General features: G+C 48.0%; 1 protein-coding gene across 1 annotated transcript in view; it reads left to right on the top strand.

The window, feature by feature from the left end:
• The window catches only part of ACOXL (acyl-CoA oxidase like), a gene marked incomplete at its 3' end in the record, with an annotated part of 362,800 nt that overhangs the window by 297,799 nt on the left and 39,213 nt on the right, over positions 1-25,788 (top strand). Inside the window, 2 exon segments of the mRNA XM_079720397.1 lie at positions 10,922-10,963; positions 10,966-10,991. Of these exon segments, the coding sequence (XP_079576523.1) occupies positions 10,922-10,963; positions 10,966-10,991 (68 nt within the window).

Raw genomic sequence — 25,788 nt, 5'->3', positions numbered from 1 at the left:
TTCTAATCTCACAAAACATTTAGCAAATAACCTTTGAGTTCACATGAGCCACCCACACAAAACCCAAAATGAGCTACAGAGAAAACATAGAAAAAGCAACTGTCTGTTGACAACCAGATTTTCTTTCAGTTCTTTGAGTTTTCTGTCTATAAATAATCTGTATGTTTCAAATGTGACCATTTTCTTTCAAGGTGTCTCCTGGCATGTTCTCACTTAAGTATGCTTGAAAAACAAGAATTCACTGTGTAAATCATGGAAACGATTGAGTTTCTGGAGGGGAGAGCTTCAAAATACATGCTTTTTAGAGACCCAGAGTGTCAAAATGAAGCATTAAGATGATGTGTTCCTTCTTCAGTGCATCTTTATCTTTTATGAAATCTGGAGTTTGATAAATCACCAGAGACAAAAACATCATTTTTAACCTAGATCCAAATGTCACGTGGAAAAATAGTGCTGTGTCTCCTCTTCATGAATTTACCTTTCTCTTTGTTTATGAATTATGGGAATTTGTTTGCAGAGAAAACATAATGCTCTATTAACTTGAACGTGATGGCTTTTACTTAGAAACGTGAGAACTGAAAAGAAAAAAAAGAGCATTCAGTCCTTTGAGATATAATCATTAAACAAGTTTTGATATATGCTCAAAGTGGCATAAAATGCTACTTTACCTGGGGAAAGGATCACCAGATAACTAAAAGTGAGGTTTTCATCAGTATTTCACCTCCCCTAACTGACTCAGGACCCCTGATCTGTCCATCAAAGTGCATGTTGAATCCTCAGTGGGGAAATTTTATGTAACATCAGTGTAAATAGAGATGGATGAAGCTATCTATTGGGATTTTTTTTCCTAAAAATTACTCAGAAATTCCCTCTTAATTGGCAGCCTAGAAAATAAAATACATTCCTACAGATTTCTGTAATTATAGGTGAAAATGATTCTGTGTCCAAGAGGGCAGCCAAAAGGACTTACAGTCCAGATGGCATCAAACCTCTTCTTCCTGAGATCTGGAGGATAAAAGTGCAGAAACCAAAAGACTGAGTTAGCCAAGAAGACATAACATGGCAGAAAAAATGGCTTTTTCAAATGTTCAAAATAGCTGTTTTTAAATATGTAATACAGTTTCTTGATGCAATCCCTTGCCTTGTGCCTATGTTATAGTTCTTAATTCCTGAGACGTTTAAGACAGATTAAATTGTATGCAAACCCGTTCCAGGCCATGGACACACGGTTGAGTTTTTCTGATCATTGTTACAAAGGTTTTTGCAACGAAAGACTAAGGAGGCACTCAGATTCCATCCTAAGCACCAGAGTTGTGTCCAGCTGCAGCTGCACGGGACCAGCTGCAGCTGCGAGCAGTTGACCTTGGTTTGCTCTGGGCTTCCCTCTTGCAAGGAACATGCACACCGTGTTGGTCCTAAGGAATGGGATTAAGGCAGTGCCTTGGACTCTGCGACCAAAATGGCAGGATGTCCTGGGGAAGTTGAGACTTGTTCTGTCTCTCAAACTCCAATTCCCCATGAAGAACAAATCCGGCCGCAGCCCCAGCTGAGTCCAGCGTCTACTCAGCTGTCCTTCAGAAACAACACTGATGGAGAACACTGTTTGTTCACGCCTTTATCCACCCATCCTCAGCCAGCAAGTGCTGCTGAAGGCCTGCTGTGTGCCAGGAGGTGTGTTAAGTGCTGGGGATAGAATATCCAGTAAGAAAGGCCCCTGCTCTCAAGCAGCTGGGATGAGAGTTACCCCAGACCTGGTGCACTGGGAGAACATGGGAGAGACGTCAGCCAGTGTGTGGGGTTCATGTGGCTCCCCACAAAGTCCCAGGTGAGGCGATCCGTGTTTGAGACCGTGATATTTTTCGATATACTTTTTTGTTGTTGTTGTTTTGTTTTGTTTTGTTTTTGTGGTAAGCGGGCCTCTCACTGTTGTGACCTCTCCCGTTGCGGAGCACAGGCTCCGGACGCGCAGGCTCAACGGTCATGGCTCACGGGCCCAGCCGCTCCACGGCATGTGGGATCCTCCCGGACTGGGGCATGAACCCGCGTCCCCTGCATTGGCAGGCGGACTCTCAACCACTGCGCCACCAGGAAAGCCCTAGCTTTACTTTAAAAAAAAAAATTTACTTTTGGCTGCACTGGGTCTTCGTTGTTGCGTGTGGACTTTCTCAACTTGTGGTGAGCGCGGGCTGCTCTTGGTTGCGGTGCGCAGGCTTCTCATTGTGGTGACTTCTGTTGCAAAGCATGGGCTCTAGGTGCACGGGCTTCAGTAGTTGTAGCACTTGGGCTCACTAGTTGTGGCGCACGGGCTTAGTTGCTCCGCGGCATGTGGAATCTTCCCAGACCAGGGCTCGAACCCATGTCCCCTGCATTGGTAGGTGGATTCTTAACCACTGCGCCACCAGGGAAGCCCCGAGACCTTGATTTTTGATGGATGGGCAAGATTTACCTTTAGTATGTAGGTGTCAAGCGCATCACAAGCAGAAGGAAGGGCAAAATGGGAGGCATGAAATGCACGGGTGACTTGGGAAAGCGCCTGTGGTGTGGTGCATCCAGGATGCTGGGCAAACGTAGAGGGTGGGAGTTGGGGTCCCGCAGGGCCCATGTGGGCCACGTGCGGGAGCTTTCACTGTCCACCTCCACAGTCAGTGGGGGTCTGGGAGAGATTCAGAGCAGGGGGAGGCATGGCCTGCTTGGGGCGTTAGGGAGAGGCCTCTATCTGTGGTGTGGAGGGGAATTGTGACCACGGAGGCTGGGCGAGGCTGTCCAGGAAGAAGCTGGGAGGGAACGAACTCAGAAGCGATGGCGGCAGGACTGGGGCCGAGGGTGGGGTTCCAGAGACGTTACAGGGAAGGGATCTACGGGACCTTGAGAGTGATCAGACGTGAAGGGTGAGGTAGGAGGGAACACAGAGGCTGACGAGGGAGGGGTTGGCTCTCGCACCGGGAGACCGGACGGGATGAGATTGCACTTGGACCTGGGGCACGAGCGGGGCCTGGAGCTTGTAAGTGAGATGCTGAGACAGGGGAAGGGCAGAGAGCCCTGGGAGCCACAGAGACACCCCAGTCCTGAGCAGAAGCATCATGTTAAATTGAGAGGAGAATCCCTCAAAATGGAACATCGGAGTGGATGCCAGGCCCTGGGCAATGGCTCATGGCTGTCCTGTCCATGACCCTCCTGGAGCCCACAGCTCTTGGTTTTCCAAACTCTGTCAACTTCTTTTCTCTTGGTGGATCAGTGGCAGGGAGGGGTGTGACCTCCAGCTGAGCATCACTGTCAGACTTGTCTTTCCTGGCAGTTGTGAGGGATCTGCAGGTGGTTGGGACGCTCCCACGGGGAAGGCTGTCTGCCAGGGAGAAGATCGGGCGATATGGCCACCAGCAATGGCTGCCTCTCACTCTGCCTCCTGGTCTGGACCAGACCCCAGGAAGCATTCCTTGGTCAAGGTGAGACAGGGACCACATCGAATAAGTGAGAGGACACCCCATGCATCTGAGGGCGGGCAGCTTCCCACGTGCGGGAAGACTGTGGGTTCCAGAGACAGGAGTCCAGCTGAGCTAGGCCCTCATGGCTTCCCAGGTGAATGACCACACTTGCTCTGGGCTGAAAGGACTCTTCCCAGAGAATCCGTGATGAGTGAGCTCCCTCTCGTGACTTCAAGCCTGACCCGAGCCAAAGACCACAGATGGATCTCCTTTGCAACCAGCTTCATGGGAAAGAACCCAGGGAAGGAAGATCGAATGGGCCTGTGATGCTGCAGGCATGGGGAGAGGGATACAGCCTCCCTCCCGAGGCCCAGACACTGCAGGCAGGGCTCGGCCCCTCACACGGCTGCCGCCTCCTCACAGGAACTGCCCACATCTAGAACTTGGCCGCCGTTTATCCGCGTCTCGTTCCCACAGCTCAGACTAGGTCCAGGCTTCCCAGACGTCAGTGAGACCCTGTTACTGTTCCCATCCCAGGGCCTGGCCAAACTGGCCTTTTACCTGCCTCTAGCAGTGCAGGCTCTGCTGGTCCACGCTCTCCCCCTGTGTGGGCAGAGTTCTTGCAGATTTCAAAGGAGTGGAGAGAAGTGTAGTTTATTTGCTTACAAAGTTGGCAGTGCCTCCTACTTGTAGACTTTGGGCTAGGAGTAGGGGAGGGAATAAGGTGTGAACACCGCGCCCTCATGCAAGTGGATGCTGCCGAGCCTGGGAGGGGTACCAGTAGTTGGCAGATGTCGCAGGACTCCAAGGTGGCTTCACAGAGGGTCCCTTGGTGCTGGGTCTTGAAGTGTGAATAGGATCCCAGAGTTGGAAGTGTGGCAGTGCATTCCAGGAGGAGGCTACGGTGTGGGCAAAGATGAAGGTGGTAAAGTGAAAGGCTTGTCCAGGGGATGCCAATGCCCCTCTTCCACCAGAAGGGAGGCTTTTGGGGGAGAGGCCAGGAAGAGCATTGAGATGACGAGCCTGGAAGAGTGGGCTGGGGAGGGCTGGGTGCGCTGAGCGCTGCACTGCAGAGCTTGGCCTTTGCCGGGTAGACGGTAGGACGCCAGTGGAGGGGCTGAGCTGGAGAGGGACCCTCTGACCCAGGCTCCCTTGAGGGGAATTTTCCTGGCCCAGGGGCCATGCTGCATTGGAGACAGAGGCTCAGGGTGGGGATGGGTGGGGAGCAGAGCCCAAAACCAGTGAGTGTGGCCAGCAAGTGAGAGGACCGATCTGCAGTGAGACGCTGGCAGTTGGGGTTGAAGGGAGGGTTTGCACTGGAGGAGCAGCGGGCCCCGTCCCCATCCTTTGGAAGGTGCTGAGGTCCCAGGACTCAGGCAGGAAGTGCACTGAGACTTAGTTACAGGGAACTGGAGCCTGTCTGCCGGGGGAAGAGGCACCTCGGAGGTCCTGTCATGCTCGTGGCCACAGAGGAGGGGAGTGTGGTATATGCCCCGCGTGCCCTGCCTGCTCTCTGGAACGGATCCTGTGAGCTGAGGGAGGAACAGGCAAGCACTGCAGGGCCAGCAACAAGGACAGAGCAGATGTGGGGGGGTGTGGAGGGAGAGGGAAGCCAGGACCCTTGCCTGGCACAGAGGCTCCCAAGGGTCAGCTCCACGCCCTTTCAGCGCATCTCAATGGGCAGGAGGCCGGAACTGCTACACCTGTTGGCTGCCAAGAAGTTAAAAGCCCCTGTTCCCGCTCTGTGCTGATTCTGAACGCAGAGCTGGAGTTCCTTCTGCAAAGACGCAGCCCTCTCTCTCTCTTTCAACACGTCCCTGTTATGTTGTGAAGAAGAGGTGGGAGGGGGACTTCAGAAGCCTCGAGTGACAGATAGTTCTGCAAAGGGTGTCGCGAGCATGGCTGTCACTCGCAGGTGAGAGGGGACCGCTGAGGGACAGCCCCTGCAGTCTTCCACCTTGTGCATGGGCATCAGGGGAGCCTGGCCCTTGGGGCTCCCAGGGAGAGGCAGGCCTAAGCCAGCCAGGTGGGATGCCCGCCTCCCGGGCCAGGGAGGCCTCAGCAAGGGAGGACCCTGCTCCTGGGCACAGCGCCATATTCTGGCGTGCCCAATGTGCACGTGCTCAGGTCACACTCCTCCAGGTAGAACCTTCTGTTTAGGGGCAGGTGTCAGCCTCCCCATTTCTCCCCAACGTGGAGGCTGGCTTCCTCATCTTTACTGTAGGTACGTGAGGTGAAAGCCACATTTTCCTGCCATTCTGGAGACTCAGCTGGGAATGAGTTTCCTCTTTCCAGGGGTGGATGGGGGACCTGGCTTTGAAGAGGCTTGGGTGAGCCTGTATTTTCTCACCGGGTCCTTATTCTCTAGCCTGAGCCTGCACTGTGTGGGGGACCCACAGTGAGGGTACCAGACAAGATTACAAAGCAGTGAAGAAAATATACTCTGTTCTCCCACCATGGCATGTGTAGCTTTATTCATCCAGAAGGCCAGGTGGGAATCTAGAATTTTCAGACTCCTGGAAGTTTTGTGAACTCTGCAGCCTGGGGAAAAGCGTCCCCTTTCCCCACCTCCCTCTTTCCTACCCACAGCTGCGTTCCACACTGTGTACATCCTCCAGCCTAGACACCCAAGGTCTGTCTACAACCCTCCCAACAGCTTCCCCTTGGCCAGCCCAGGGATCCAGGGTGCACACACCAGGAGGAGAGCATTCCCAGGAGAGAAGCTCAAGCTACTTGGGCTGGAGAAGTGGGATGCGGGCTCCAGGCGGGCGCTCCCCCATTACCCCGTGGGGAAGGCTGTGGACAGAGGAATGCCAGAGCAGGGCTCTCTAAAGCTTGACAACTGGGGCAGGACCCCTGGTTCCCAGAGCCCTGTCATAGGGATTGAGAGAAAAGCTGAAAGAATATTCTGAGACAGGATTCCTGAGAAATACAACCCCTTCTGTAATATGTCCAGGCCAGCTGTGCCTGCGAACGTAACGATGGTGCCCAGTCTCACCAGCCATATTTCAAAAAGGACAGTGGTGTCGTGCATTTGGTCCATCTGACTTTCCCCCATTATTTGTATCAACACGTCATCATGAGAGCATCCTAGACACAAGCATTTCTTTGAGTTGTAGGGTGTCCCTAGTGTTGCAAAATCCCGTCTGTCTTTCAGAAATGGCTGCAGGGGTTTGGCTGTTGTACATAATTTATCCACGAGCTCATCGAAGGGGAGACGTGTGTATTTCGTGCTGGCCTATAATGTTTTTCTCCCAAGCTACCGCTTTTTTTTTTGTTTTGTTTTTTACTTCAATATTTTTTCTATGCATCCCTCTCACCCCCCTCCCCGACCTCAAAGGTAACAACCTCAAAGCTAACAAGTGTGTTACCTAAAAATCTATTGTTCTTCCTCTATTGTCAGGCTGATCTTTTTGTCACACAGGGTGGACAGGCTGAACCAAGGAGGGCTTGACTATACTCAGACAGGTGGGAGCCTCTGCAGCCCCTACGGAAATAAATGGCCCTGGGACACTTAAGAGCAGTTACAACAATTGAAACGTGGGATCAAGATGATGATTCCTGGGCTTCCCTGGTCGCGCAGTGGTTGAGAGTCCGCCTGCCGATGCAGGGGACACGGGTTCGTGCCCCAGTGCGGGAGGATCCAACATGCCACGGAGCGGCTGGGCCCATGAGCCATGGCTGCTGAGCCTGCGCGTCCGGAGCCTGTGCTCCGCAACGGGAGAGTCCACAACAGTGAGAGGCCCGCGTACCGCAAAAAAAAAAGAAGATGATTCCCTCCCGAGCCTCTTAAGGAAGAGCACACCCCAGTGCAACCCGTGTTCTGTGGGCGCTGGTCTGGCTGCAGCATCCTTTCTTTTCTCATTAGGCAGGCAGCTCCTTGAATCAGCAACAAAGGGAGAGGAAAGTGGATACCACAACTGCTTTCATTTTGAGGGTTATTTTCCTATTTAAAAGTTGAGGCAGGAGGAGGGAAAGGAGAGTGATGTGTCACCGTGTGATGCTGCTCCCCTGGGGTTGTCCGTGGGCCCCAGCCCTCGGCCCCAAGAGCTGCGAGCCACATTCCTTCCTTCCTCTTTCAGGACTCGGTAGAAATCAGAGCAGGGGGAGGTGGGGGAGAAACCTGCTTTGGGCACGAGAGCATCCGTCACCCTGACTCTGAGGCGAGGGGAAACAGCCAAGGAATTGGTGAGCCCTGCTTCTGTTTGACCTGCAGTTGTCAAGGTTGGCTTTTATCGTCTGTGTCAAAGGCGTGAGAGGTGATCGATTCATGAAACGCAGCGGGCCAGTTAAGGGGAAGCTCCACCCGTGGGGTCCTGTGTTCCCACAGGTGCACTCCAGTCCAGTTCCAAAAACTGGGTCATGACTTGAGGCCTCTTGGGCAGGACGGTCATAGAACAAACAGGCTAAGACCCAGGCTGTCTTCTGGAGCCCGGAGCTTCCCTCCTGAGGTACGGCAGCAAGCGCACCTAAAAACCAAAGCAAGACTCAAAAAGAAGAACCCAGCGTGTAACATGTCACGCCAAAGCATCAAACGGGAATAAATCAGTGTGATGGGGAAAAATTAGACAAAACTCCTTAGAGGTGCAGAGAATTGGGTGCCGTGTCCCCCGGCACTGGGCACTGACATCCAGCCTCTGCATTAGTCCTCACACTGACGCCAGGAAGCCGGCACCCTCTCCACATGTGGCTGGTGAGGAAACTGAGGCTCAGTCAGTGTGTGACTCATCTGTTGTCCGAGGCGGCTGGTGGCGGCAGCACCGTTGAGGATGTCAAGTCGGGTCCATCTGACTCCAAGCCTGTGCAGCTGACCCCTCCATCCACTGGGCCTGGCAGAAGGTGTTCTCTGAGCAGCTTGGGAGGAGAGAGGGAGAGGGTCATGTGGGCCGAGGACCAAGCCATGGTTTGAGGATGGTGAGGAACCGTTGGAGGGGACGTCTTGTCCAGGGCAGAGGGACTAAGATGGCGGAGCAGAAGAGAAGCCAGAGGGCAGCGCCAGGCTTCCTACGGTGGCAGGAGAGGAGGGCTGGGCCTCAGGGTTGGGGAGCAAGTTAGGAGGGTCCTGCAGGCATCAGAGCAGCAGCTGTGCCACGGGGAAGGGGTGCCTTGAGGGACAAGGAGAGTCCGCAGGCATGGCGACAGGAGGGAAAATCAAAGATTTGGGCCTGGAGGCTGGTGGATGACAGTCCCTCCCACTGAAACGGGAAAATTCAGGAAAGGGATGCCTAGGCGTGGCGCTCAACTGGTTTGGCTTAGATGTATCAATGCAGAATTTCAGGGAGCAGCTGCTCTCCTGGGTGCCATGTCTCGTGAGCAAGTAAAGGCGTCACAGTGGAGTCCAGCACCCAGGCAGCCGGACACATGGATGCGGGGCCACCCCAGCGAGGGGAGAGAGGAGGGTGAGAACCTAGCAGCCCTCCGAGGAGGCCGGGAGAAGGTGTGTAGATGTCCACGGCCTGTGCTGAGGAAGACGCCACGTCACAGCAGAAACCTCTACCAAACAACATAGCCACCTTCTAAAAGAGTCTCTAAAGAACACTGAGTGCGGATTTTGTTTTGGCGGGGGGGTGTTATTTTTTATTTTTTACAGTAGCTCCTTGTTGCTTATCTATTTTAAATATAGCAGTGTGGACATGTCCGTCCCAAACTCCCAATCAATCCTTCCCCTGCCACCTTTCCCCCGGTAACCGTAAGTTCATTCTCTTAAGTCTGTGAGTCTACTTCTGTTTTGTAAATAAGTTCATTTGTATCATTTTTTTTAAGATTCTGCATATAAGCGATATCATATGATTTTTCTCTTTCTGTGTCTGACTTACTTCACTCAGTATGATAATCTCCAAGTCCATGCATGTTGCCGCAAATGGCATTATTTCATTCTTTTTATGGCTGAGTAATATTCCATTGTGGAAGATGGGCTGGACCCAGGGGATGGCCAGTGGCTTTGAGTTGTTGGGCGGGTGGTTGAGCTATGCTGCCCTCAAAGGCAGGAGGTAAGACTGCCCAGAAGACGGCAGTGAAGGGTGACGACAGGTAAAGAGTGAATGCAGGGGCTTCCCTGGTGGCGCAGTGGTTGAGAGTCTGCCTGCCGATGCAGGGGACACAGGTTCGTGCCCCGGTCCGGGAAGATCCCACATGCCGCGGAGCGGCTGGGCCCGTGAGCCGTGGCCACTAAGCCTGCGCGTCCAGAGCCTGTGCTCCACAACGGGACAGGCCACAACAGTGAGAGGCCCGCGTACTGCCAAAAAAAAAAAAAAAGAGTGAATGCAACTTTGAGTCTGGAAATAAGAGGCTCATCTACACGGGGTCACTCAGTTAAAGCCTTAATGCCTGTTGAAAGAAGTGGATTTAAATCTGAGGGTGGCAGGGAATCATGGGAGCATTTTCGAGAATGAAACAATACAGTCAAAGCAGCACGCATGGGACGCAGTTGTGGTTTTGTGCTTATTTACACTGAAAAGGGTGCTCACGCGAATGGGCCTTGGGTGAGAGCTGGGCCACCAGCATAGAGAAGGGGAGTGTAATTTGTGGAAATTGTCTCCGTTAATATTACTAGAGCTTTCATGGCCAATTAAAATGGATCATTAATCTTTTTTGCAGACCTTCTTGGTTTCTCTCCACCGTCCTGTTGGAGAAAGATGGTAGGGGAAATGCGACTTGAAATATTTGGGGGACTTGTTGGGTTTGCTTGAGTCGACACTGGGCCCCCGTCATTCATACCCAGAGAAGACTTAACACCGTGGGAATCACAATGGAGACTTGAGAGAGAAAATGTAGCACTGCCAAATTTACAAAGGCAGGCGGAGTCCTCTAGACGGTGGTCACAGGAAATGAACAGGCAGTGTGGTCATGGGGGAGAGGACAGGCTATATGGTGGCTGAACCCAGGACCTCCCAGCGGTGTATTTTTTATTTTTTAAATTTTATTAATTTATTTTTTTATTGGAGCATAGATGATTTACAATGTTGTGCTAGTTTCAGGTGTACAGCAAAGTGAATCAGTTATACATATACATATATCCACTCTTTTTTTCGATTCTCTTCCCATATAGGTCATTACAGAGTACTGAGAAGAGTTCCCTGTGCTCTACCGTAGGTCCTTATCAGTTATCTATTTTATGTACAGCAGTGTGTATACGTCCATCCCAATCTCCCAATGTATCCCTCCCCCTCCCCCCCCCCACCCCCGGTAACCATAAATTTGTTTTCTGTAATACATCTGTGACTACATTTCTGTTTCATAAATAAGCTCATTTGTACCATTGTAGGATGGAGCTTTGCTGATGGTCACGGCCGTTTACTCTGATGTAATCATCCTGGCTGACAAGGGTCAAGTGACTGTGCTGGCCCTGCTCCCACCTCCCCGGGGCGGGCTCTGTCCACCTTGCACCTATCACCAAGGAAAGGACTGTAGCGCGCCACCTCTATCTGTTATCACCACGATGTCCTCCTCCAAACAGGGTCCAAAGGGATGCCATTCACTTTCTCTTTCTTCCTTTCCAGTTACTTTAGAGCCGTTCTCCCTGCCCATGAGGCGCTGTCCTGAAAAGAGGACCAGGCTTTGTTAAAGAAGGTACGTTAGCACACAAAGCGCCGATTGCCTTAAAGGCTCACAGCATTTTTATTGCCCTGAGGAGAGGTTCACTTTTACGAGCAGGAGTAAATTTATCATCCCTGAATTTTGTGCTCCTTGGGGATAAACTTGTCATCGGTGGGTAGGAGGGTTGCTGGCTAATGAGCACAGCCGCCGTCCTCGGAGTGCAGCAAAGTGACAGGAAAGTGGGTGTCAACCACTAGCGGGGAATCTATTCAATTCTCCAGAGGGCTCAGTTGGTTCTATTTAAGCTTATCTGACAGAGCCTTGATTCTCTGAGCAGATTTATGAGGCTTGGCCAAATTCTATGACTCTCACCATACTTTTTAATTAAGACAAAGGATCCCATACGTTCTGTGTCTGCCACGTCTTTTCGTCACCGTGGGGAAAGCTTCACAAATGAGTCTGTTCATATGAACCACTGGAAGGGGCATCTTATGTCATAGCTTCCTCGCCCTTGAGTGGGAGACAAACTTCTTTTTTTCTTGGTGACCATCGTTTTCTTTCCTTCCAAATGACAAAGGAGCACAGGTGCGGTCTAACCCACATTTCAGTTGTACATCTAGGTGAGCCAAAAGTGTGGAAAAGCCTGTCCAGCAGCCTGCCTGCATTTAATTAAAACTTAGTCTTTGAAGGCAGAAAGCAATAGGTACCAGCAGATCATAAAAGTACAGACCCACTTTTCCACCAATGGCTGAGACTCACGTTTTCACCTAGAAACTGTCCTCAGACTGACCTAGAGGCATCTGCATTTCCGTGACGTCATTTCAGTTCTGTGCTGTCAGGAAACCGCGTGTACCAGGAATCGCATTTCTTTACCTAAATACCATACCAGGTGTTCTCTGACTTTAGAAATGGGTGGAAAATATAGGGCGTCACTAGAAGGGATTTTCAACTCATTTGCCTAAGATGTGATATTTTCAGTCTGTCTTTTTTTAAAGCTTTCAGTGATGTTGATTTTATAACACAGAAGTGCTGATACCAAACATTGGGTTTGCCTGGGAAACGTGGTCCACCGGGGTCCCGGCTCTTCCAATACACTGACTTTGAATGGCACCCATTCAGGCATAGAAACTTTGGTCGGTACTTTGAGGCTGTCCACCCTAAGCTCTCAGTTCCCCAGCCTGAGGGCCACTCCCCCAGGACCTTCCCTTCCAGGTACAGGCAGTGGCACTGTGATCTTGGAGTAGCTCTTGGCCCCCAGACACTCACCTCTTTACTCCAGTCGCTAGTCACGGTGACTAGGACACATGTGCCTTTGGCCCTTTCTTCCTATTCTGTCCAGCGTTTTCTCCTGCCATCTCCTCCTTCTTGCTTCTCTCCTCCTGTTCATCTCTCCACCGTGTTCCCTTCTCCATGCCTCTGTGGGCTGAACCACCTCCTATGTGTTGCTTGGTCCTGCTGGTGAGCCCTGCATGGAGATTACCTGGGCATCTCAGAGGCAGCCTGGGGTAGAGAAGGCAGAGCACAGAGCCTGGAGCCAGGAGAGCAGACCTCCAGGCCCGCTCCTAGCTGTCCCTATGGCCTCCACGACTGCAGATACCACAGCCACTCTCTTCACATCCATAGGGAGAGGGTAGAAAGAGATGCCACCCAAAGCCTCTTCCTTCTCTTACTTTCTCACCCCCCTGCCATGCACACGTTGCCCCAGGCTGGCTTCTTGGGAACATTTGGTTAGAAACTAACAGTTGAATACTCTGTAATGACCTATATGGGAAAAGAATCTAAAAAAGACTGGATATGTATATAGGTATAACTGATTCACTTTGTTGTACACCTGAAACTAACACAACATTATAATTCAACTATACTCCAATAAATATTAATTTAAAAAAAGAAGCTTCCCTGGTGGCACAGTGGTTAAGAACCTGCCTGCCAATGCAGGGGACATGGGTTTGAGCCCTGGGCCAGGAAGATCCCACATGCTGAGGAGCAACTAAGTCCGTGTGCCACAACTACCGAGCCTACGCTCTACAGCCCACGAGCCACAACTACTGAGTCCACGTGCCACAACTACTGAAACCCGCACACCTAGAGCCCATGCTCTGCAACAAGAGAAGCCACTCTAATGAGAAGCCCATGCACTGCAACAAAAAGTAGCCCCTGCTCACTGCAACTAGAGAAAACCCGCGTGCAGCAATGAAGACCCAACGCACCCAAAAATAAATTAAAATAAAGAAGAAGAAGAAGAAACTAACAGTTGGGAGTGGGAGAGGGTTCAGGTAGCCCTAGGTGTCCTGGAATGATGTCCAGTGACATTCAGTATTTTACATCTTCTCTGTTGGTCTCTGCAGACTGTGCGACTATTGCAACCGAAGGTGATGTCTGTGGGTGTTTTCTCAATATCTGCAGATATTTGAACTGGCATCATCAAAGAAGTTTCACTCAACAAAAACGTGTGCTCAGTTCTTATATACTGAAACTATTTTATGATTTTTTCTCAGGAGATTGAGGTTTTTTAATGTCACATATCAGAGAGCATCATGTGGGCGTGACAGTGGTATGCAGGATTTTTGTAGATTGTTCTGTGAGAGAACTTGCTCAGGGTGACAGTAGATCGTTCTGACTACAATCAGCCTGTGGTCAAGTTTATGTTTACTTGAGTGAGCTATTCACTTCCTAGATTCTCTGCAGCCAACTTAAATATTTAACTCCACCTTGTTGCGTCAACAGTTGTTGCAGGCAAAAAAAAAAAAAAAAATGCAGATGGGTGTTGAATATGATGTTTTAAAAAACAATATTTTGCATGCATACCATTGCATCCCTATACTGTCCCAGATAACTGAGACTTAAGGACAGATATTTCATGACCTGTGAGGGTGCTCTAGACACAGATTGCAGGGAAGATGCAAAAGATGAACACACAGCAGTTGAGCCAACGTCCAACACCCCTGGAAAAACAAATCCAGAGTGTGAGGTTTTGGAGATGGCAGAGGCCAGAGCCTTCATGTGACAACCAGGAAGAGTAGGGCAGGGAGGAGATGTGGCCCTCTGCCACGGCACCGCTAGTTGTCGGGCAGTAGAACTGTGACCACAAAGCCCCTGGACCTTAAGGCTGGGCTTCTTCCTGGACCCCTCCCAGATGATCAGATTCACAGAAAATCCACCACCTTGGCCAGAGCCGCACGGGAGATAAGACTGACGAAGCCTCAGGTGCACTGCTGTGGCTGGCGTGTGGAATCACGCTCGTGGCTTGCTGTGAATCACACCCTATTTGCTGAGACTACCGTAAGGCAGGAGGGAGCTGGCTTCTCTGTGACTCAGTTTCCCCAAATACCAAGCAGAGGTCAAGGCTGCTGATGACTTAGGATTTTCCCACCACTGTGGCCCTGCTAAGGGGCTGGGAAAAGATGCCAAGAGGTAGGACAGCTGTCATTCGGGTTTGCCTCTCAGGAAGATTTCAGTACGATTTGAACCGCAGAAAAGATTTAGATTCCATCGATGACTTAGGACCCCATTCACCTTCCATCCCCACACGTACCTATTCCTTCACTCGCTCTTAGTTCTAGTTGCCAATTAATCTCTTCGGTCCTCACTGTCACTGCCCCGGAGGGCCCGTTTATGCCTCTGCTCTGCCCTCCACTCCACTGTGGCTCCGGATCTCACCTAAGCTCCAGCTCCACATCCAAGCTCACTCAGCAGGTCTGAACCCACCTGTCTATGGTCTCTGTCCTCCCTCCTCAGCCTCAGAGCCATGGGACAGTCCATGACTCTGTCCGCCACTCCAGAGCCAGTGCAGCTGTTCCCCTGGCAGCATCTTTCAGAGTCACCCCTTTCCTCTGTTCCAGAACAGACCACCTGGGCTTGGTCCACTGGGGGCAAGTCTGATCTCCACTCTGCCAGGATCCAGCGTGTGACCTTGGGCAGGTCACTTTGACCTCTTTTAGCCCAGTGTCCTCTTATGGCCAAAGAGGAAGAGAATTAGATGACTCCAGAGACCCATCCAGCATCTACACTCTGTGAATCTGTGCCTGGACATTGCCAACAAGCCTGTGATTCTAAACATGCTTGAGAATGAATCCGCCTGGTCTTCCAACTGCTTGTCTCTCTCCTTCGGGATCAGCCAAAGGAACCTTCTCAGAGCCCCATGTCCTATGTGTCCCTCCCTGGATACATTTCCAGCCCTAAGTCTCTCTATCCTTTGAAATAGGGAGATAACAGAAGTCCAGAAAACTGGACTTCTTTTTTCTTTGAGAGTGAAAGGGGGCACCATTAAAAATTAAGATGGGGGCTTCCCTGGTGGCGCAATGGTTGAGAGTCCGCCTGCCGACGCAGGGGACAGGGGTTCGTGCCCCAGGAGGATCCCACATGCCGTGGAGCGGCTGGGCCCGTGGGCCATGGCCGCTGAGCCTGCGCATCCGGAGCCTGTGTTCCGCAACGGGAGAGGCCACAACAGTGAGAGGCCCACGTACCACAAAAAAAAAAAAAAAAAAAAAAAAAAAATTAAGCTTGGATGACAGGCATAAACCATGACTGTCCCAGGCAAACCCAGGCATCTGGTTCGCCTATTTTTGAGTCAAGTCCAAAATCCCTTCCTCAATCAAGTGGCTCTACCTTGCCTATCAAGCTTTGCTCTCAGTGTTCGGTCCAGCTGTTCCCTGCCTGCCTCCCAGGATTGTCTCCTCTTAAAAATTGGGCCCTCTCTTCAGTGATGGAAATTAGTCATAAGACAGGCCCCTTGGTGCCAATCTGCATTCGGACCATCATTTTCTAAATCAAATAGAAATGATCTGTTCTCTGGGGAGTTACTTGCACAACTGGCGGCAGTCTTTCCAGTTTGGGTGTGAGACAGCAGCCCAGCAGGGATCCTCACTGGGACAAAAACGTCCTGAGGTCGTCACCTGCTGGGTCTCCCTGCCTTCCTTGGAAAAGCAAGTAGGATGTTCTGGGGAAAGTGGCCATTGCTGATCCGTGCTGCTCCCGCCAGGCCAGGGCACAAGAGCTAGTTGAAGGAGCTTCTGCTGACCTGCTATAACTGGAGGGTTGGCTCAGAGCAAGGCTTTTCCACTCCAGGGATGCTGAGCGAGTGCCTGGAATGTTCCCCACACTGCAGACCCCAGCGCGGTCCTGGCTTGGCCACTCTGCCTAAGTGCTCTGGCTGGAGGCACCATGTAAAGTTCAAGGTCGGCTTTTCTGTAGGTGAGATCCGGCATCACACCACGTCGGCTATAGAAAATGGTACCAAGAACCAAGCTGCCTGCTCAAGAAGAAATAGAACCAGTTGAATGTCTCCTCCCCAGATCGCAGACTTCGGCAGGGCGGTCACACCAGCGGCAGCAACGATGCTCTGGCCATTCTCCATTTGATTGGCAGCAGGGCAGACTGTCTGGGGCGAAGCGGATGACACCTTGGTCTGAGGACACAAGCAGAGCAGTTTGAGTACCTGCTGTCTGTCCAGCTGGCACGCGCAGGGGCCCATCGGAGTGGATGGCACCGTTGCAGGGTGCTGGGACCCAGGTCAAGAAAACCTACAGAGGCGATTCCCCAGGAAGGCTCCACTGACCGGAGGCTGGAGTGCTGCTGGAAGCTTCCTTAGCATTTCTTACCAACCGCCAAGTGTTCACACTGCCCCCAAATGCACAGGGGAAACTGGGCAGATAGGGAGGGAAGGATGCCAAGCCTCCCTCCCACACATCCCCTAACCACTGTGGTCTGGCTAGATGGAGGATTTTCTCTGTCTAATGATGTTCTAGGAAATCAGACACATGAGTCTTTCCTGAAACTCAAAGTCCCTGAGCGAGTGACATGGCCCAACCCTTCAGTCCCCCAGGTTTACAAAATACAACTTCTTCCCAGAAACGAGCCTTTTCTCCTAGCCTGATGGAATCCTGGGCTGTTAGGAAGGAGGGTTTTCACAAGAAAATGATGACTTTACCTTAACATGGGGCCGGCAGAGCCTTGAGGAGAAAGGGGATTTTCCACGTGACCGCTCCAGTGATTCACCTCCCCTCGAAGGTTTAGAAACACCCCAGCAAGCTGCTTATCTGGTGTTCCTTAAGTTGTCATTGTCACAAAGGTTCTTTCTGCTTGGCTTCTCCCCCAGTTTGCCTCAGCCGGCTCACTCTCTCCGTGTGACTGGGCCCAGGGAGCAGCATTCCGTTTGGGGACTGGCCCACGCATCCTTGCAGGGCCTTTGTCTGTCTTTGTGCTTTAGAGAAGGCCTCTTCTCCCCCAGCCCCAACACGGCGCTCACCACGGCAACCCCAGCATAGGGGCCGGGCGTCTGCAGGGGACTGTCCCCACCTCACAAGCGGCTGGCAGAGGCAGTTGGAGCCTGTCAAGTGGGCGAGATGGGGTTTTTCCCTTTTTCCTGCATTCTAACTCTTTCTTCCTTTTCTCAACATGTGTAGGTAGCAGCTGGTTTAAGCATCAAACCCAGCAGCCAAAAGTTAACTGCAAGCACCTCCCACTGAGTGCAGGGAAAACTGTTCTCCCTTCTGTTGGTGGCCCTTTTCCTACCTGAGGACCCCATCGTGGCCCCTTGCTTTGGAGAGTGTCCTGGGCCCCAGGGCAGGAAGCAGGAGCAAACATCCTGTGTGTGGACCACGTGTGCCTGCGGCCCCCGCTCAGGCATCTGCAGCCAGTCATGGGCTCAGGCTTCCCACACAGAAGAAGAGCGTTCCTATCTGGGGCTTGACTGCATTTCCAAACCCAGTCCATCATGAATAGTGTCAGTCCCTGCTCCGAATTCCTGGAGCCCAGATTATTAAGGGTAGCGGGGTCTGTGGTGGTGAAACCCCATCCTTTTCGCCTGTTCTTTTCCTACTACCTTCTCTGCTCCTTGCGAGCCAGAGCCACACAGAAAGAAGTGAGCACGTGGCTGACAGTGTTCCAAGGCAGCTGTTCTACAATATTCACTGAGGACCCGTTATGGGCCAGGTGATGTTCTTCTAGTACCTGGTTCGTTTGAAGCATATATTTTGGGTTTTTTAGCCTATATATATTTAATAAGGGAAAAGAGCTACAAGTGACAAAGAAATCAAATTTCAGACGTAGTGTTACAGCCATAAGCGGTTTTGCCTCATTCCTGTACCTCTGTGCCATGGAGGCCCTGGAATGCCTGCTTCCCTTAATTCCTGGTTCTCTCCCCACAAGTTCAAGCTTATGCCAAGGCTCTGCAGGGCTCATCTCAAACCACCCCCAGCCCAAATCTCAATGACAGTTATCTCTCTTGATGAAACTTTAATTTTGGAAAGGAATCTTTGGTGCATAGGAGTAACTTTTTAACTCAAAGAAATAAATATCCAATGGTTGGAATTCCAGGCTCCCTGATAGGTCAACAGAAGGGTTATTTTGTTGACTGTCTTCACATACCTACCACAACCCTTCTTCAGAAACATCTGTGAGTGGCTATTATGTGCCAGGCACTGGAGGTGCTAATATCAATAAGACCCTCACCCTCAATTCCCTGACTAATAGATGAGACCCCAATAAGCAAGCACGTTGGAGTGGGTTACGTGCTGAGACGGAGGAAATTGGGGGTGTTAACAAAGCACTCATCTGGGGTGCCCAACTCAGCATGGGTTTAGAAAAGACTTGCCAGAGGAGGTGGCATTTGTGCAAAGTTTCTGCAGGAAACTAAATTTAACCAACTGTGTGGGTTCTGCCGTGCTTACTGGTGGGGTCCGTGTGAGAAGTTGTGTTCTGAGTTTTCCAATTATAGAGTGTTTTGGGTGCACTGATGCACGTCTTGCGAGCTGGCTGCCACAGTAGGGGACCTAGACAGCTGCCTCTTCAGGGGAGAGGTCTCCAGAAACTTCCATCCTTGTTGGCCATGCACGTTTCCCCAGTGTGCTATAGCTGTCTTGAAACTCCAGCCTTCAGTATTCCTTCCTTTGGCTTGGAAGGCTACCCTAACTTCCAGAGATTAATGTCAGTGTCAGGAATCTCTGAGAGGGAATGCAGCAGAAGCCATCATCAGCTAACAGTTGCCCTAGAATTGTTCTGTGAGCACAGTCTCCAGACCAAGGGCCAGAGATAGAGAGTGAGGCGGGGGGTAGGGGATTAGGAGAAGGGCAGAAGGATTTCCTGTCCTGCAGCAAGAGGCCATGCTTTTCTGTCTGACGTTCTGTACTTTGCCCACCTCCTCCACAAAGCTCTCCTCACAGGGGAAATGGACCAATGGCTTTCCAGGCCAAGCGCCACCATGTGCAAACTCTACCCGTGCCTGATTACCCAAGAGGAGCATATGATCGCACGGACAAATGGAGCAGCATGTGAAACATGACACCTGCTCTGCCCTTGACACTTCTTTATCAAGCATCTAAATGGACATCTAAGTGGAGAACCAGCTGGAGAGCCGAAATCCCGTGTTCAGAACGGCAGCACGCTTCCCCAAGTGTGGAGATCATCACCCTCTGAGGATTCTTGGCCCTGCAAGCCTGTCCTGGGACATGTGAAAGAGGTTCTTGCCTGAACACTCTCCCCTCCATGTCTTCTGTGCACAGCTCAAGGGGCAGATTTCATTTCAGGCTGTTCTAGAAGACAGGGCCGAAAGTAAGAGAGGAAACCGCTGGAGACAAATAAAAAAACTGGAAGAATTTGGTGAAAGCCTTCTGTAGGAAAATAAGAACAAAATTTGACCCTAGGGAACTAGAGTTAGTGGGAGGAGAAAACAGGGCCGGGCCCCAAACTTGTCGTTTTGCCATTTAAATAAAGAGGTCAAGATGCTGAAGTGCCCAGGAGAATTCTCTTGAGTGACTTACCCAGAATATGGAGAAATTCCATCAGGGCGTTTCAACGCTATGAGTCTGGGCTACTAGACATTAACAGAATTACCAAGTGGCTTTTCCAGAACACAGTGAAGGGGACATTAGCCCTAAAGTTATATGGGGGCTCATGCTGAATGGGGCTGAGAAAGGAGGCAAAGCTCAGCACTCACACCCAGGCAGCAGCCCCTGACTGCAACCAAGCACATTTGTGCCCTGATTGAAAACTGGAAATGTTATGAGACTTGATGATTTCTGCTCCCTGGACCTGCCCAACTCTTCCTCTTGCCCTTACTGAATTTTAGCTGATCTCTTTTGGGTTAATTTTATATTCAAAACTCTACTGAAACACACACACACGCACACGCACACGCGCACACACACCATGGTTATCAACTTTGAGAGAGGAAAAAAGGAAAAAAATTAGTTAGCTCTACCCCCTTCCTCTCCTAGGACCCAGCAAGATGCCTGGCACACAGTCAGCTCTCAAGAGGTAAGAAGGGGGAGGAGAAAGGGAGGAAGGAGGGAGAAACTTAGTTTCAGAATAAATGTCAGGAAAATGGCCAGCATGAAGGTACCAGTCAGTTGATTGCTGCCTCTTCTCCTGATGGAATGTTTTTGCCTTGGGAAAATTCTTCCATGTCTATCTCTTCTAGGACTGAGAAAAGGACAGAATGGGGATGAGACAACTTGATGTGTTCTTGAAACAGACATCACAAAAATGTTTCCATGAATGACTACACATGTGCTTGAAACAAAAGAATAGGAAGGCTCATCGAATAAATAGTCTCAGCAAAGAAATAGTAAATGCAAGCAACCAGATAGAAATATTAGAACTGAAAAATACAATAACTGAAATAAAAATCTCAGTAGATGGAGTCAACAGCAGGATTGAACTGGATGAAAGTGAAAATATAATCAAATTTGTGGAACACAGCTAAAATAGTGCTGAGAGGGGACCTTACAGCTTACATGAAATAGAAGAAAAGTCTCAAATCAATAACCTAAGCTACCACCTCAAGAACCTAAAAAATTGAGAGCAAAATAAACCCAAAGACAGCAGAAGGAAAGAAATAATAAAGATAAGAGCAGGAATCAATGAAATTGAAAACAGGAAAAAAATAGAGAAAAATAATGAGGCAAAGAGTTGGATCTTTGAAAAAAACCCACAAAGTTGATAACCCTTTAAAAGCCTAACAAAGAAAAGACACAAATCACTAACATCAGGAATTAAATAGATGATATCGGTAAACACCCTGCAGACATCAAAATGATAATAAAGGATTACTGAGAAAATTCTACACACATTAATTGGACAACTTAAAAATTCCTCAAAACACACAAATCACCATACTCAATATGAAATAGACAATTTGAATAGCCCTATAACTGTTATGGAAATTGAATTTATATTTAAAATTCTAGAAGAAGAAAACACCAGTCTCCAGAATTCACTGGAGAGTTCTACTAAACATTTAAATAAGAATTAATAATTCTACAGAATCTCTTCCAGATAGTGCAAGAGGAGGAACTACATTCATTTTATGAAGCTAGTGTTGACCTAATATCACACCAGACAAAAACAGAACAAAAAAGGGAAAGTATGGACCCATATCCCTTATGAATATAGACACAAAAGTTTCTAACAAAATATTAGGAACTAGAATTCAGCAATATATTAAAAAAATTATATACCATGACCAAGTGTGGTTTGCTCCAAGGATGCAAGACTGGTTCAATCATTCAATTTAGTTATCCATATTAATAGGCAAAAGACAAAAAAAATCACATGATCATATCAATTGGTACCAGAAAAAGCATTTGACAAAATGCAACACCCATTTGTGATAACCCTCAGACAAACAGGAAGAGAGTGAAACCTCCTCAACTTGGTAAAGAGCATCTACAAAAATCCTATAGCTCAGTGGTCCCCAAACTTTTTGGCACCAGGGACCAGTTTTGTGGAAGACAGTTTTTCCACAGACCAGGGCCAGTGGGGGGAGGGATGGTTTAAGGATGATTCAAGCACATTACATTTATTGTGCACTTTATTTCTATTATTATTACATTGTAATATATAATAAAATAATTATACAACTCACCATAATGTAGAGTCAGTGGGAGCCCTGAGCTTGTTTTCCTGCAACTAGATGGTCTGTCCCATCTGGGGGTGATGGGAGACAGTGACACCCAAAGTGTGTTGCTTATGTCCCATCTACTCTGTAAGATGCAGCTTAATTGTCACTTGCCACTCACTGATAGGGTTTTTTTTAAATATAAATTTACTTATTTTATTTATTTTTGGCTGCATGGGGTCTTCACTGCTGCACATGGGCTTTCTCTAGTTGTGGCGAGCGGGGGCTACTCTTCGTGGCAGTGCATGGGCTTCTCGTTGCAGTGGCTTCTTTTGTTGTGGAGCATGGGCTCTAGGCAAGAGGGGCTTCAACAGCTGCAGCACGTGGACTCCAGAGCGCAGGCTCAGTAGTTGTGGTGCATGGGCTTAGTTGCTCCACGGCTTGTAGGATCTTCCTGGACCAGGGCTTGAACCCGTGTCCCCTGCATTGGCAGGCGGATTCTTAACCACTGCACCACCAGGGTACTCCCACTGATAGGGTTTTGATATGAGTCTGCAAGCAATTGATTTATTATGGTCTCTGTGCAGTCAAACCTCTCTGCTAATGATAATCTGTATTTGCAGCCACTCCCCAGTGCTAGCATCACCACCTCAGCTCCACCTCAGATCACCAGGCATTAGATTCTCATAAGGTGCACGCAACCTAGATCCCTCACGTGCGCAGTTCACAGTAGGGTTCATGCTCCTATGAGAATATAAAGCCGTCACTGATCTGACAGGAGGCGGAGCTCAGGCAGTAATGCACGTGATGGGGAGCCGCTGAAAATACAGATGAAGCTTCAGTTTTTCGCCCGCTGCTCAGTTCCTACTGCACAGCCTGGTTCCTAACAGGCCATGGACCGGTACAGGGGGTTGGGGGCCCCTACTATAGCTAACAACATACATATCGGTGAAACAAGGAATGCTTTCCCCCTAACATCAGGAATAAAGCAATGATGTTTGGTCTCACCATTCTTATTCAATATATTATTAAAAGTTCTAACTAGTGAAATAAGGCAAGAAATGGAAATAAAAAGCATATTCTTTCATATCAGAAAGGAAGAAATAAAACAGTTCCTATTTATATATGACATCATTGTCTATTTAGAAAATCCCAAGAAATCTACAAAACAAACAAACATCCTAGAACTAAGAAATGAGTTTAGCAAGGTCACAGGATATAAGATCAACATGCAAAAATTCATTGAATTTCTATATATTAGCAATGAACACTTGGACAGGAAAAATTTTTTAAACTCAATATCATGTACAATTTCTCAGAAAAATAAGTACTTGGGTATACATCTAACAACAGATAGGATTTGTATGCTTAAAACTACAAAATGCTGATCCTCAACAGAATACTAGAGGCTGAGAGGAGCAGCACATTAAAAGGATTATACACTATGGCCAAGTGGGATTTACTCCTGGAATACAAGGATGGTTCAACAAACAAAAGAATTATCTATGTAATATATCACATTAACAGAATGAAGAAAAAAAACCATGATCGTCTCAATTGATGCATTAGAAGCATTTGACAAAATTCAGCATCCTTTCATGATAAAAACACTCTGGAAACTATGTCAATATTATAAAGTCATATATGAAAAAACTCACAACATTATACTCAATGGTGAAAAACTGAAAGCTTTTCCTTTGTCAGGAGCAAGACAAAGATGTCTGCTTTCACCACTTCTATTCAACACAATACTGGAAGTCCTAGCCAGAGTAATTCAACAAGAAAAAGAAATAAAAGGCATCCAAATTGGAAAGGAAGAAGTAAAACTGTCTCTATGCACAGATGATATGATCTTATATGTATAAAACCCTAAAGATTACACAAACATCACACATACACACACTGTTAGAATGAATAATTCAGCAAAGTTGCAGGATACAAAAATCAACATGCAGATATCAGTTGCATTTCTATACATCAACAGTAAACAATCCAAAAAGGAAATGAAGAAAGCAATTCAATTTATAATAGCATCAAAAAGAATTAAGTACTTAGGAATTAACAAAGGAGGTGAAAAACTTTCAGCAAGAATGTTGCTGAAAGAAATTAAGGAAGATATAAATGGAAAGAAATCCTGTGTTCATGGATTGAAAGACTTAATATTTTTAAGATGTCAGTATTACCTAAAGCTATCTACAGACTCAGTGCAATCTATCAAAATTGCATGACTTGTTTTGCAGAAATAGAAAAACTCATTCTAAAATTCATATGGCATCACAAGGGACCCTGAATAGCCAAAACCATTTTGAAAAAGAAGAAAAAAGTCAGAGGTCTCACACTTCCTGATTTGAAAATTTACAAGTCTACAGCAATCAAAATGGGGTGGTACTGGCATAAAGACAGACATATAGACCAATGTAGAAATACACCCTTGCATATTTGGTCAAATGATTTTTGACGAGAGTACCAAGATCATTCAATGGGAAAACGATAGTCTTTTCAACAAATGGTACAGGGGAAACTAGATATCCACATGCAAAAGAATGAAATTGAACTGTTATCTAACATGATATACAGAAATTAACTCAAAATAGACCAAAGACTTAAATGTCAGAGCTAAAACTATAAAACTCTCAGAAGAAAACAGGAGAAAAGCCTCACCACATTGGATTTGCAATATTTCTTGGATATGACGTCAAAGGTATAAACCACAAAAAAAACTATACATGTTGAAATTCATTAAAATTTAAAACTTTTGTGCATCAAATGACACTGTCAACACAGTAAAAAAAGCAAGAAAATATTTACAAATCACATACAGATAAAAGACTAATATCCAGTATCTCTATATAGAGAACTCAAAATTTAACAACAAAAATCCAAACACCCAGGTTAAAAATGGGCAAAGTGCTTGAATAAACATTTCTCCAAAGATCTACAGATGGGCAATAAGCATATGAAAAGATGCTCAACATCACTAATCATTAGGGAAATACAAAGCAATACCACAATGAGATAGTACTTCACACCCATTACGATAGCTGCTATCAAAACAACAATGACAAAAACCAAAATAACAAGTGTTGGCAAGGAAGTGGGGAAATTGGAACCCTTGTGCACTGTTGGTGAGAATGCAAAATGGAGCAGCCGCTATGGTAAATAGTATGGCAATTCCTCAAAATATTAACCATAGAATTACCATATGATCCAGCAATTTCACTTCTGAGCATATATCCGAAGCATTGAAAACAGTGGCTTGAATGGGTAATAGTACACCCATGTTCATAGCAGCACTAATCACAACAGCCAAAATGTGGAAGCAACCCAAGTGTCCATTGATGGGTGAATGAATAAACAAAAAATATGGTATATACATGCAATAGAATATTATTCAGCCTTAAAAAGGGAAGGAAATTTTGACCCAGGCTACTACATGGAGGAGCCTTGAATACATCACGCTAAGTGAAATAAACTAGTCACAAAAGGACATATACTGTATGGATCCATTTATATGAGATACCCAGAGTAGTCATCTTCAGAGAGACAAGTAGAATGGTCCCTTTCCAGGGACCAAGGAAAAGGGAGAATGAGAAGTTATTATTTAGTGGATTCAGAATTTCAGTTTTGCAAGATGAAAAAAGTTCTGGATGTGAATGGTGGTGATGGTTCCACAGCCAATGACAGATGAGGAACTGGGAGTGGGATCAATTCTGGGTTAAAACAAATCAGAGAGAAGAACCTGGCTGAATGCTTTTGTCCAGACTGTCTACATAAAGTACAGTTGGCCCTCCATACCCACAGATTCCACATCCACAGATTCAATCAATCACAGATCAAAAATATTCAGAAAGAAAATCCAGAAAGTTGCAAAAAGCGAAACTAGAATTTGCTGCATGCTGGCAATGATTTACATAGCATTTACCTTATATTTACAACTATTTATTGCTGCATAACATTTACATTATATTAGGTATTATAAGTAATCTAGACATG

The sequence above is a fragment of the Hyperoodon ampullatus genome, assembly GCF_949752795.1.
Source record: "Hyperoodon ampullatus genome assembly, chromosome: 15".
Classification (NCBI taxonomy): Eukaryota; Metazoa; Chordata; class Mammalia; order Artiodactyla; family Ziphiidae; genus Hyperoodon; species Hyperoodon ampullatus.
Note: the sequence above shows the minus strand (reverse complement) of the source record. Positions and strands in the feature narration are given on the sequence as shown.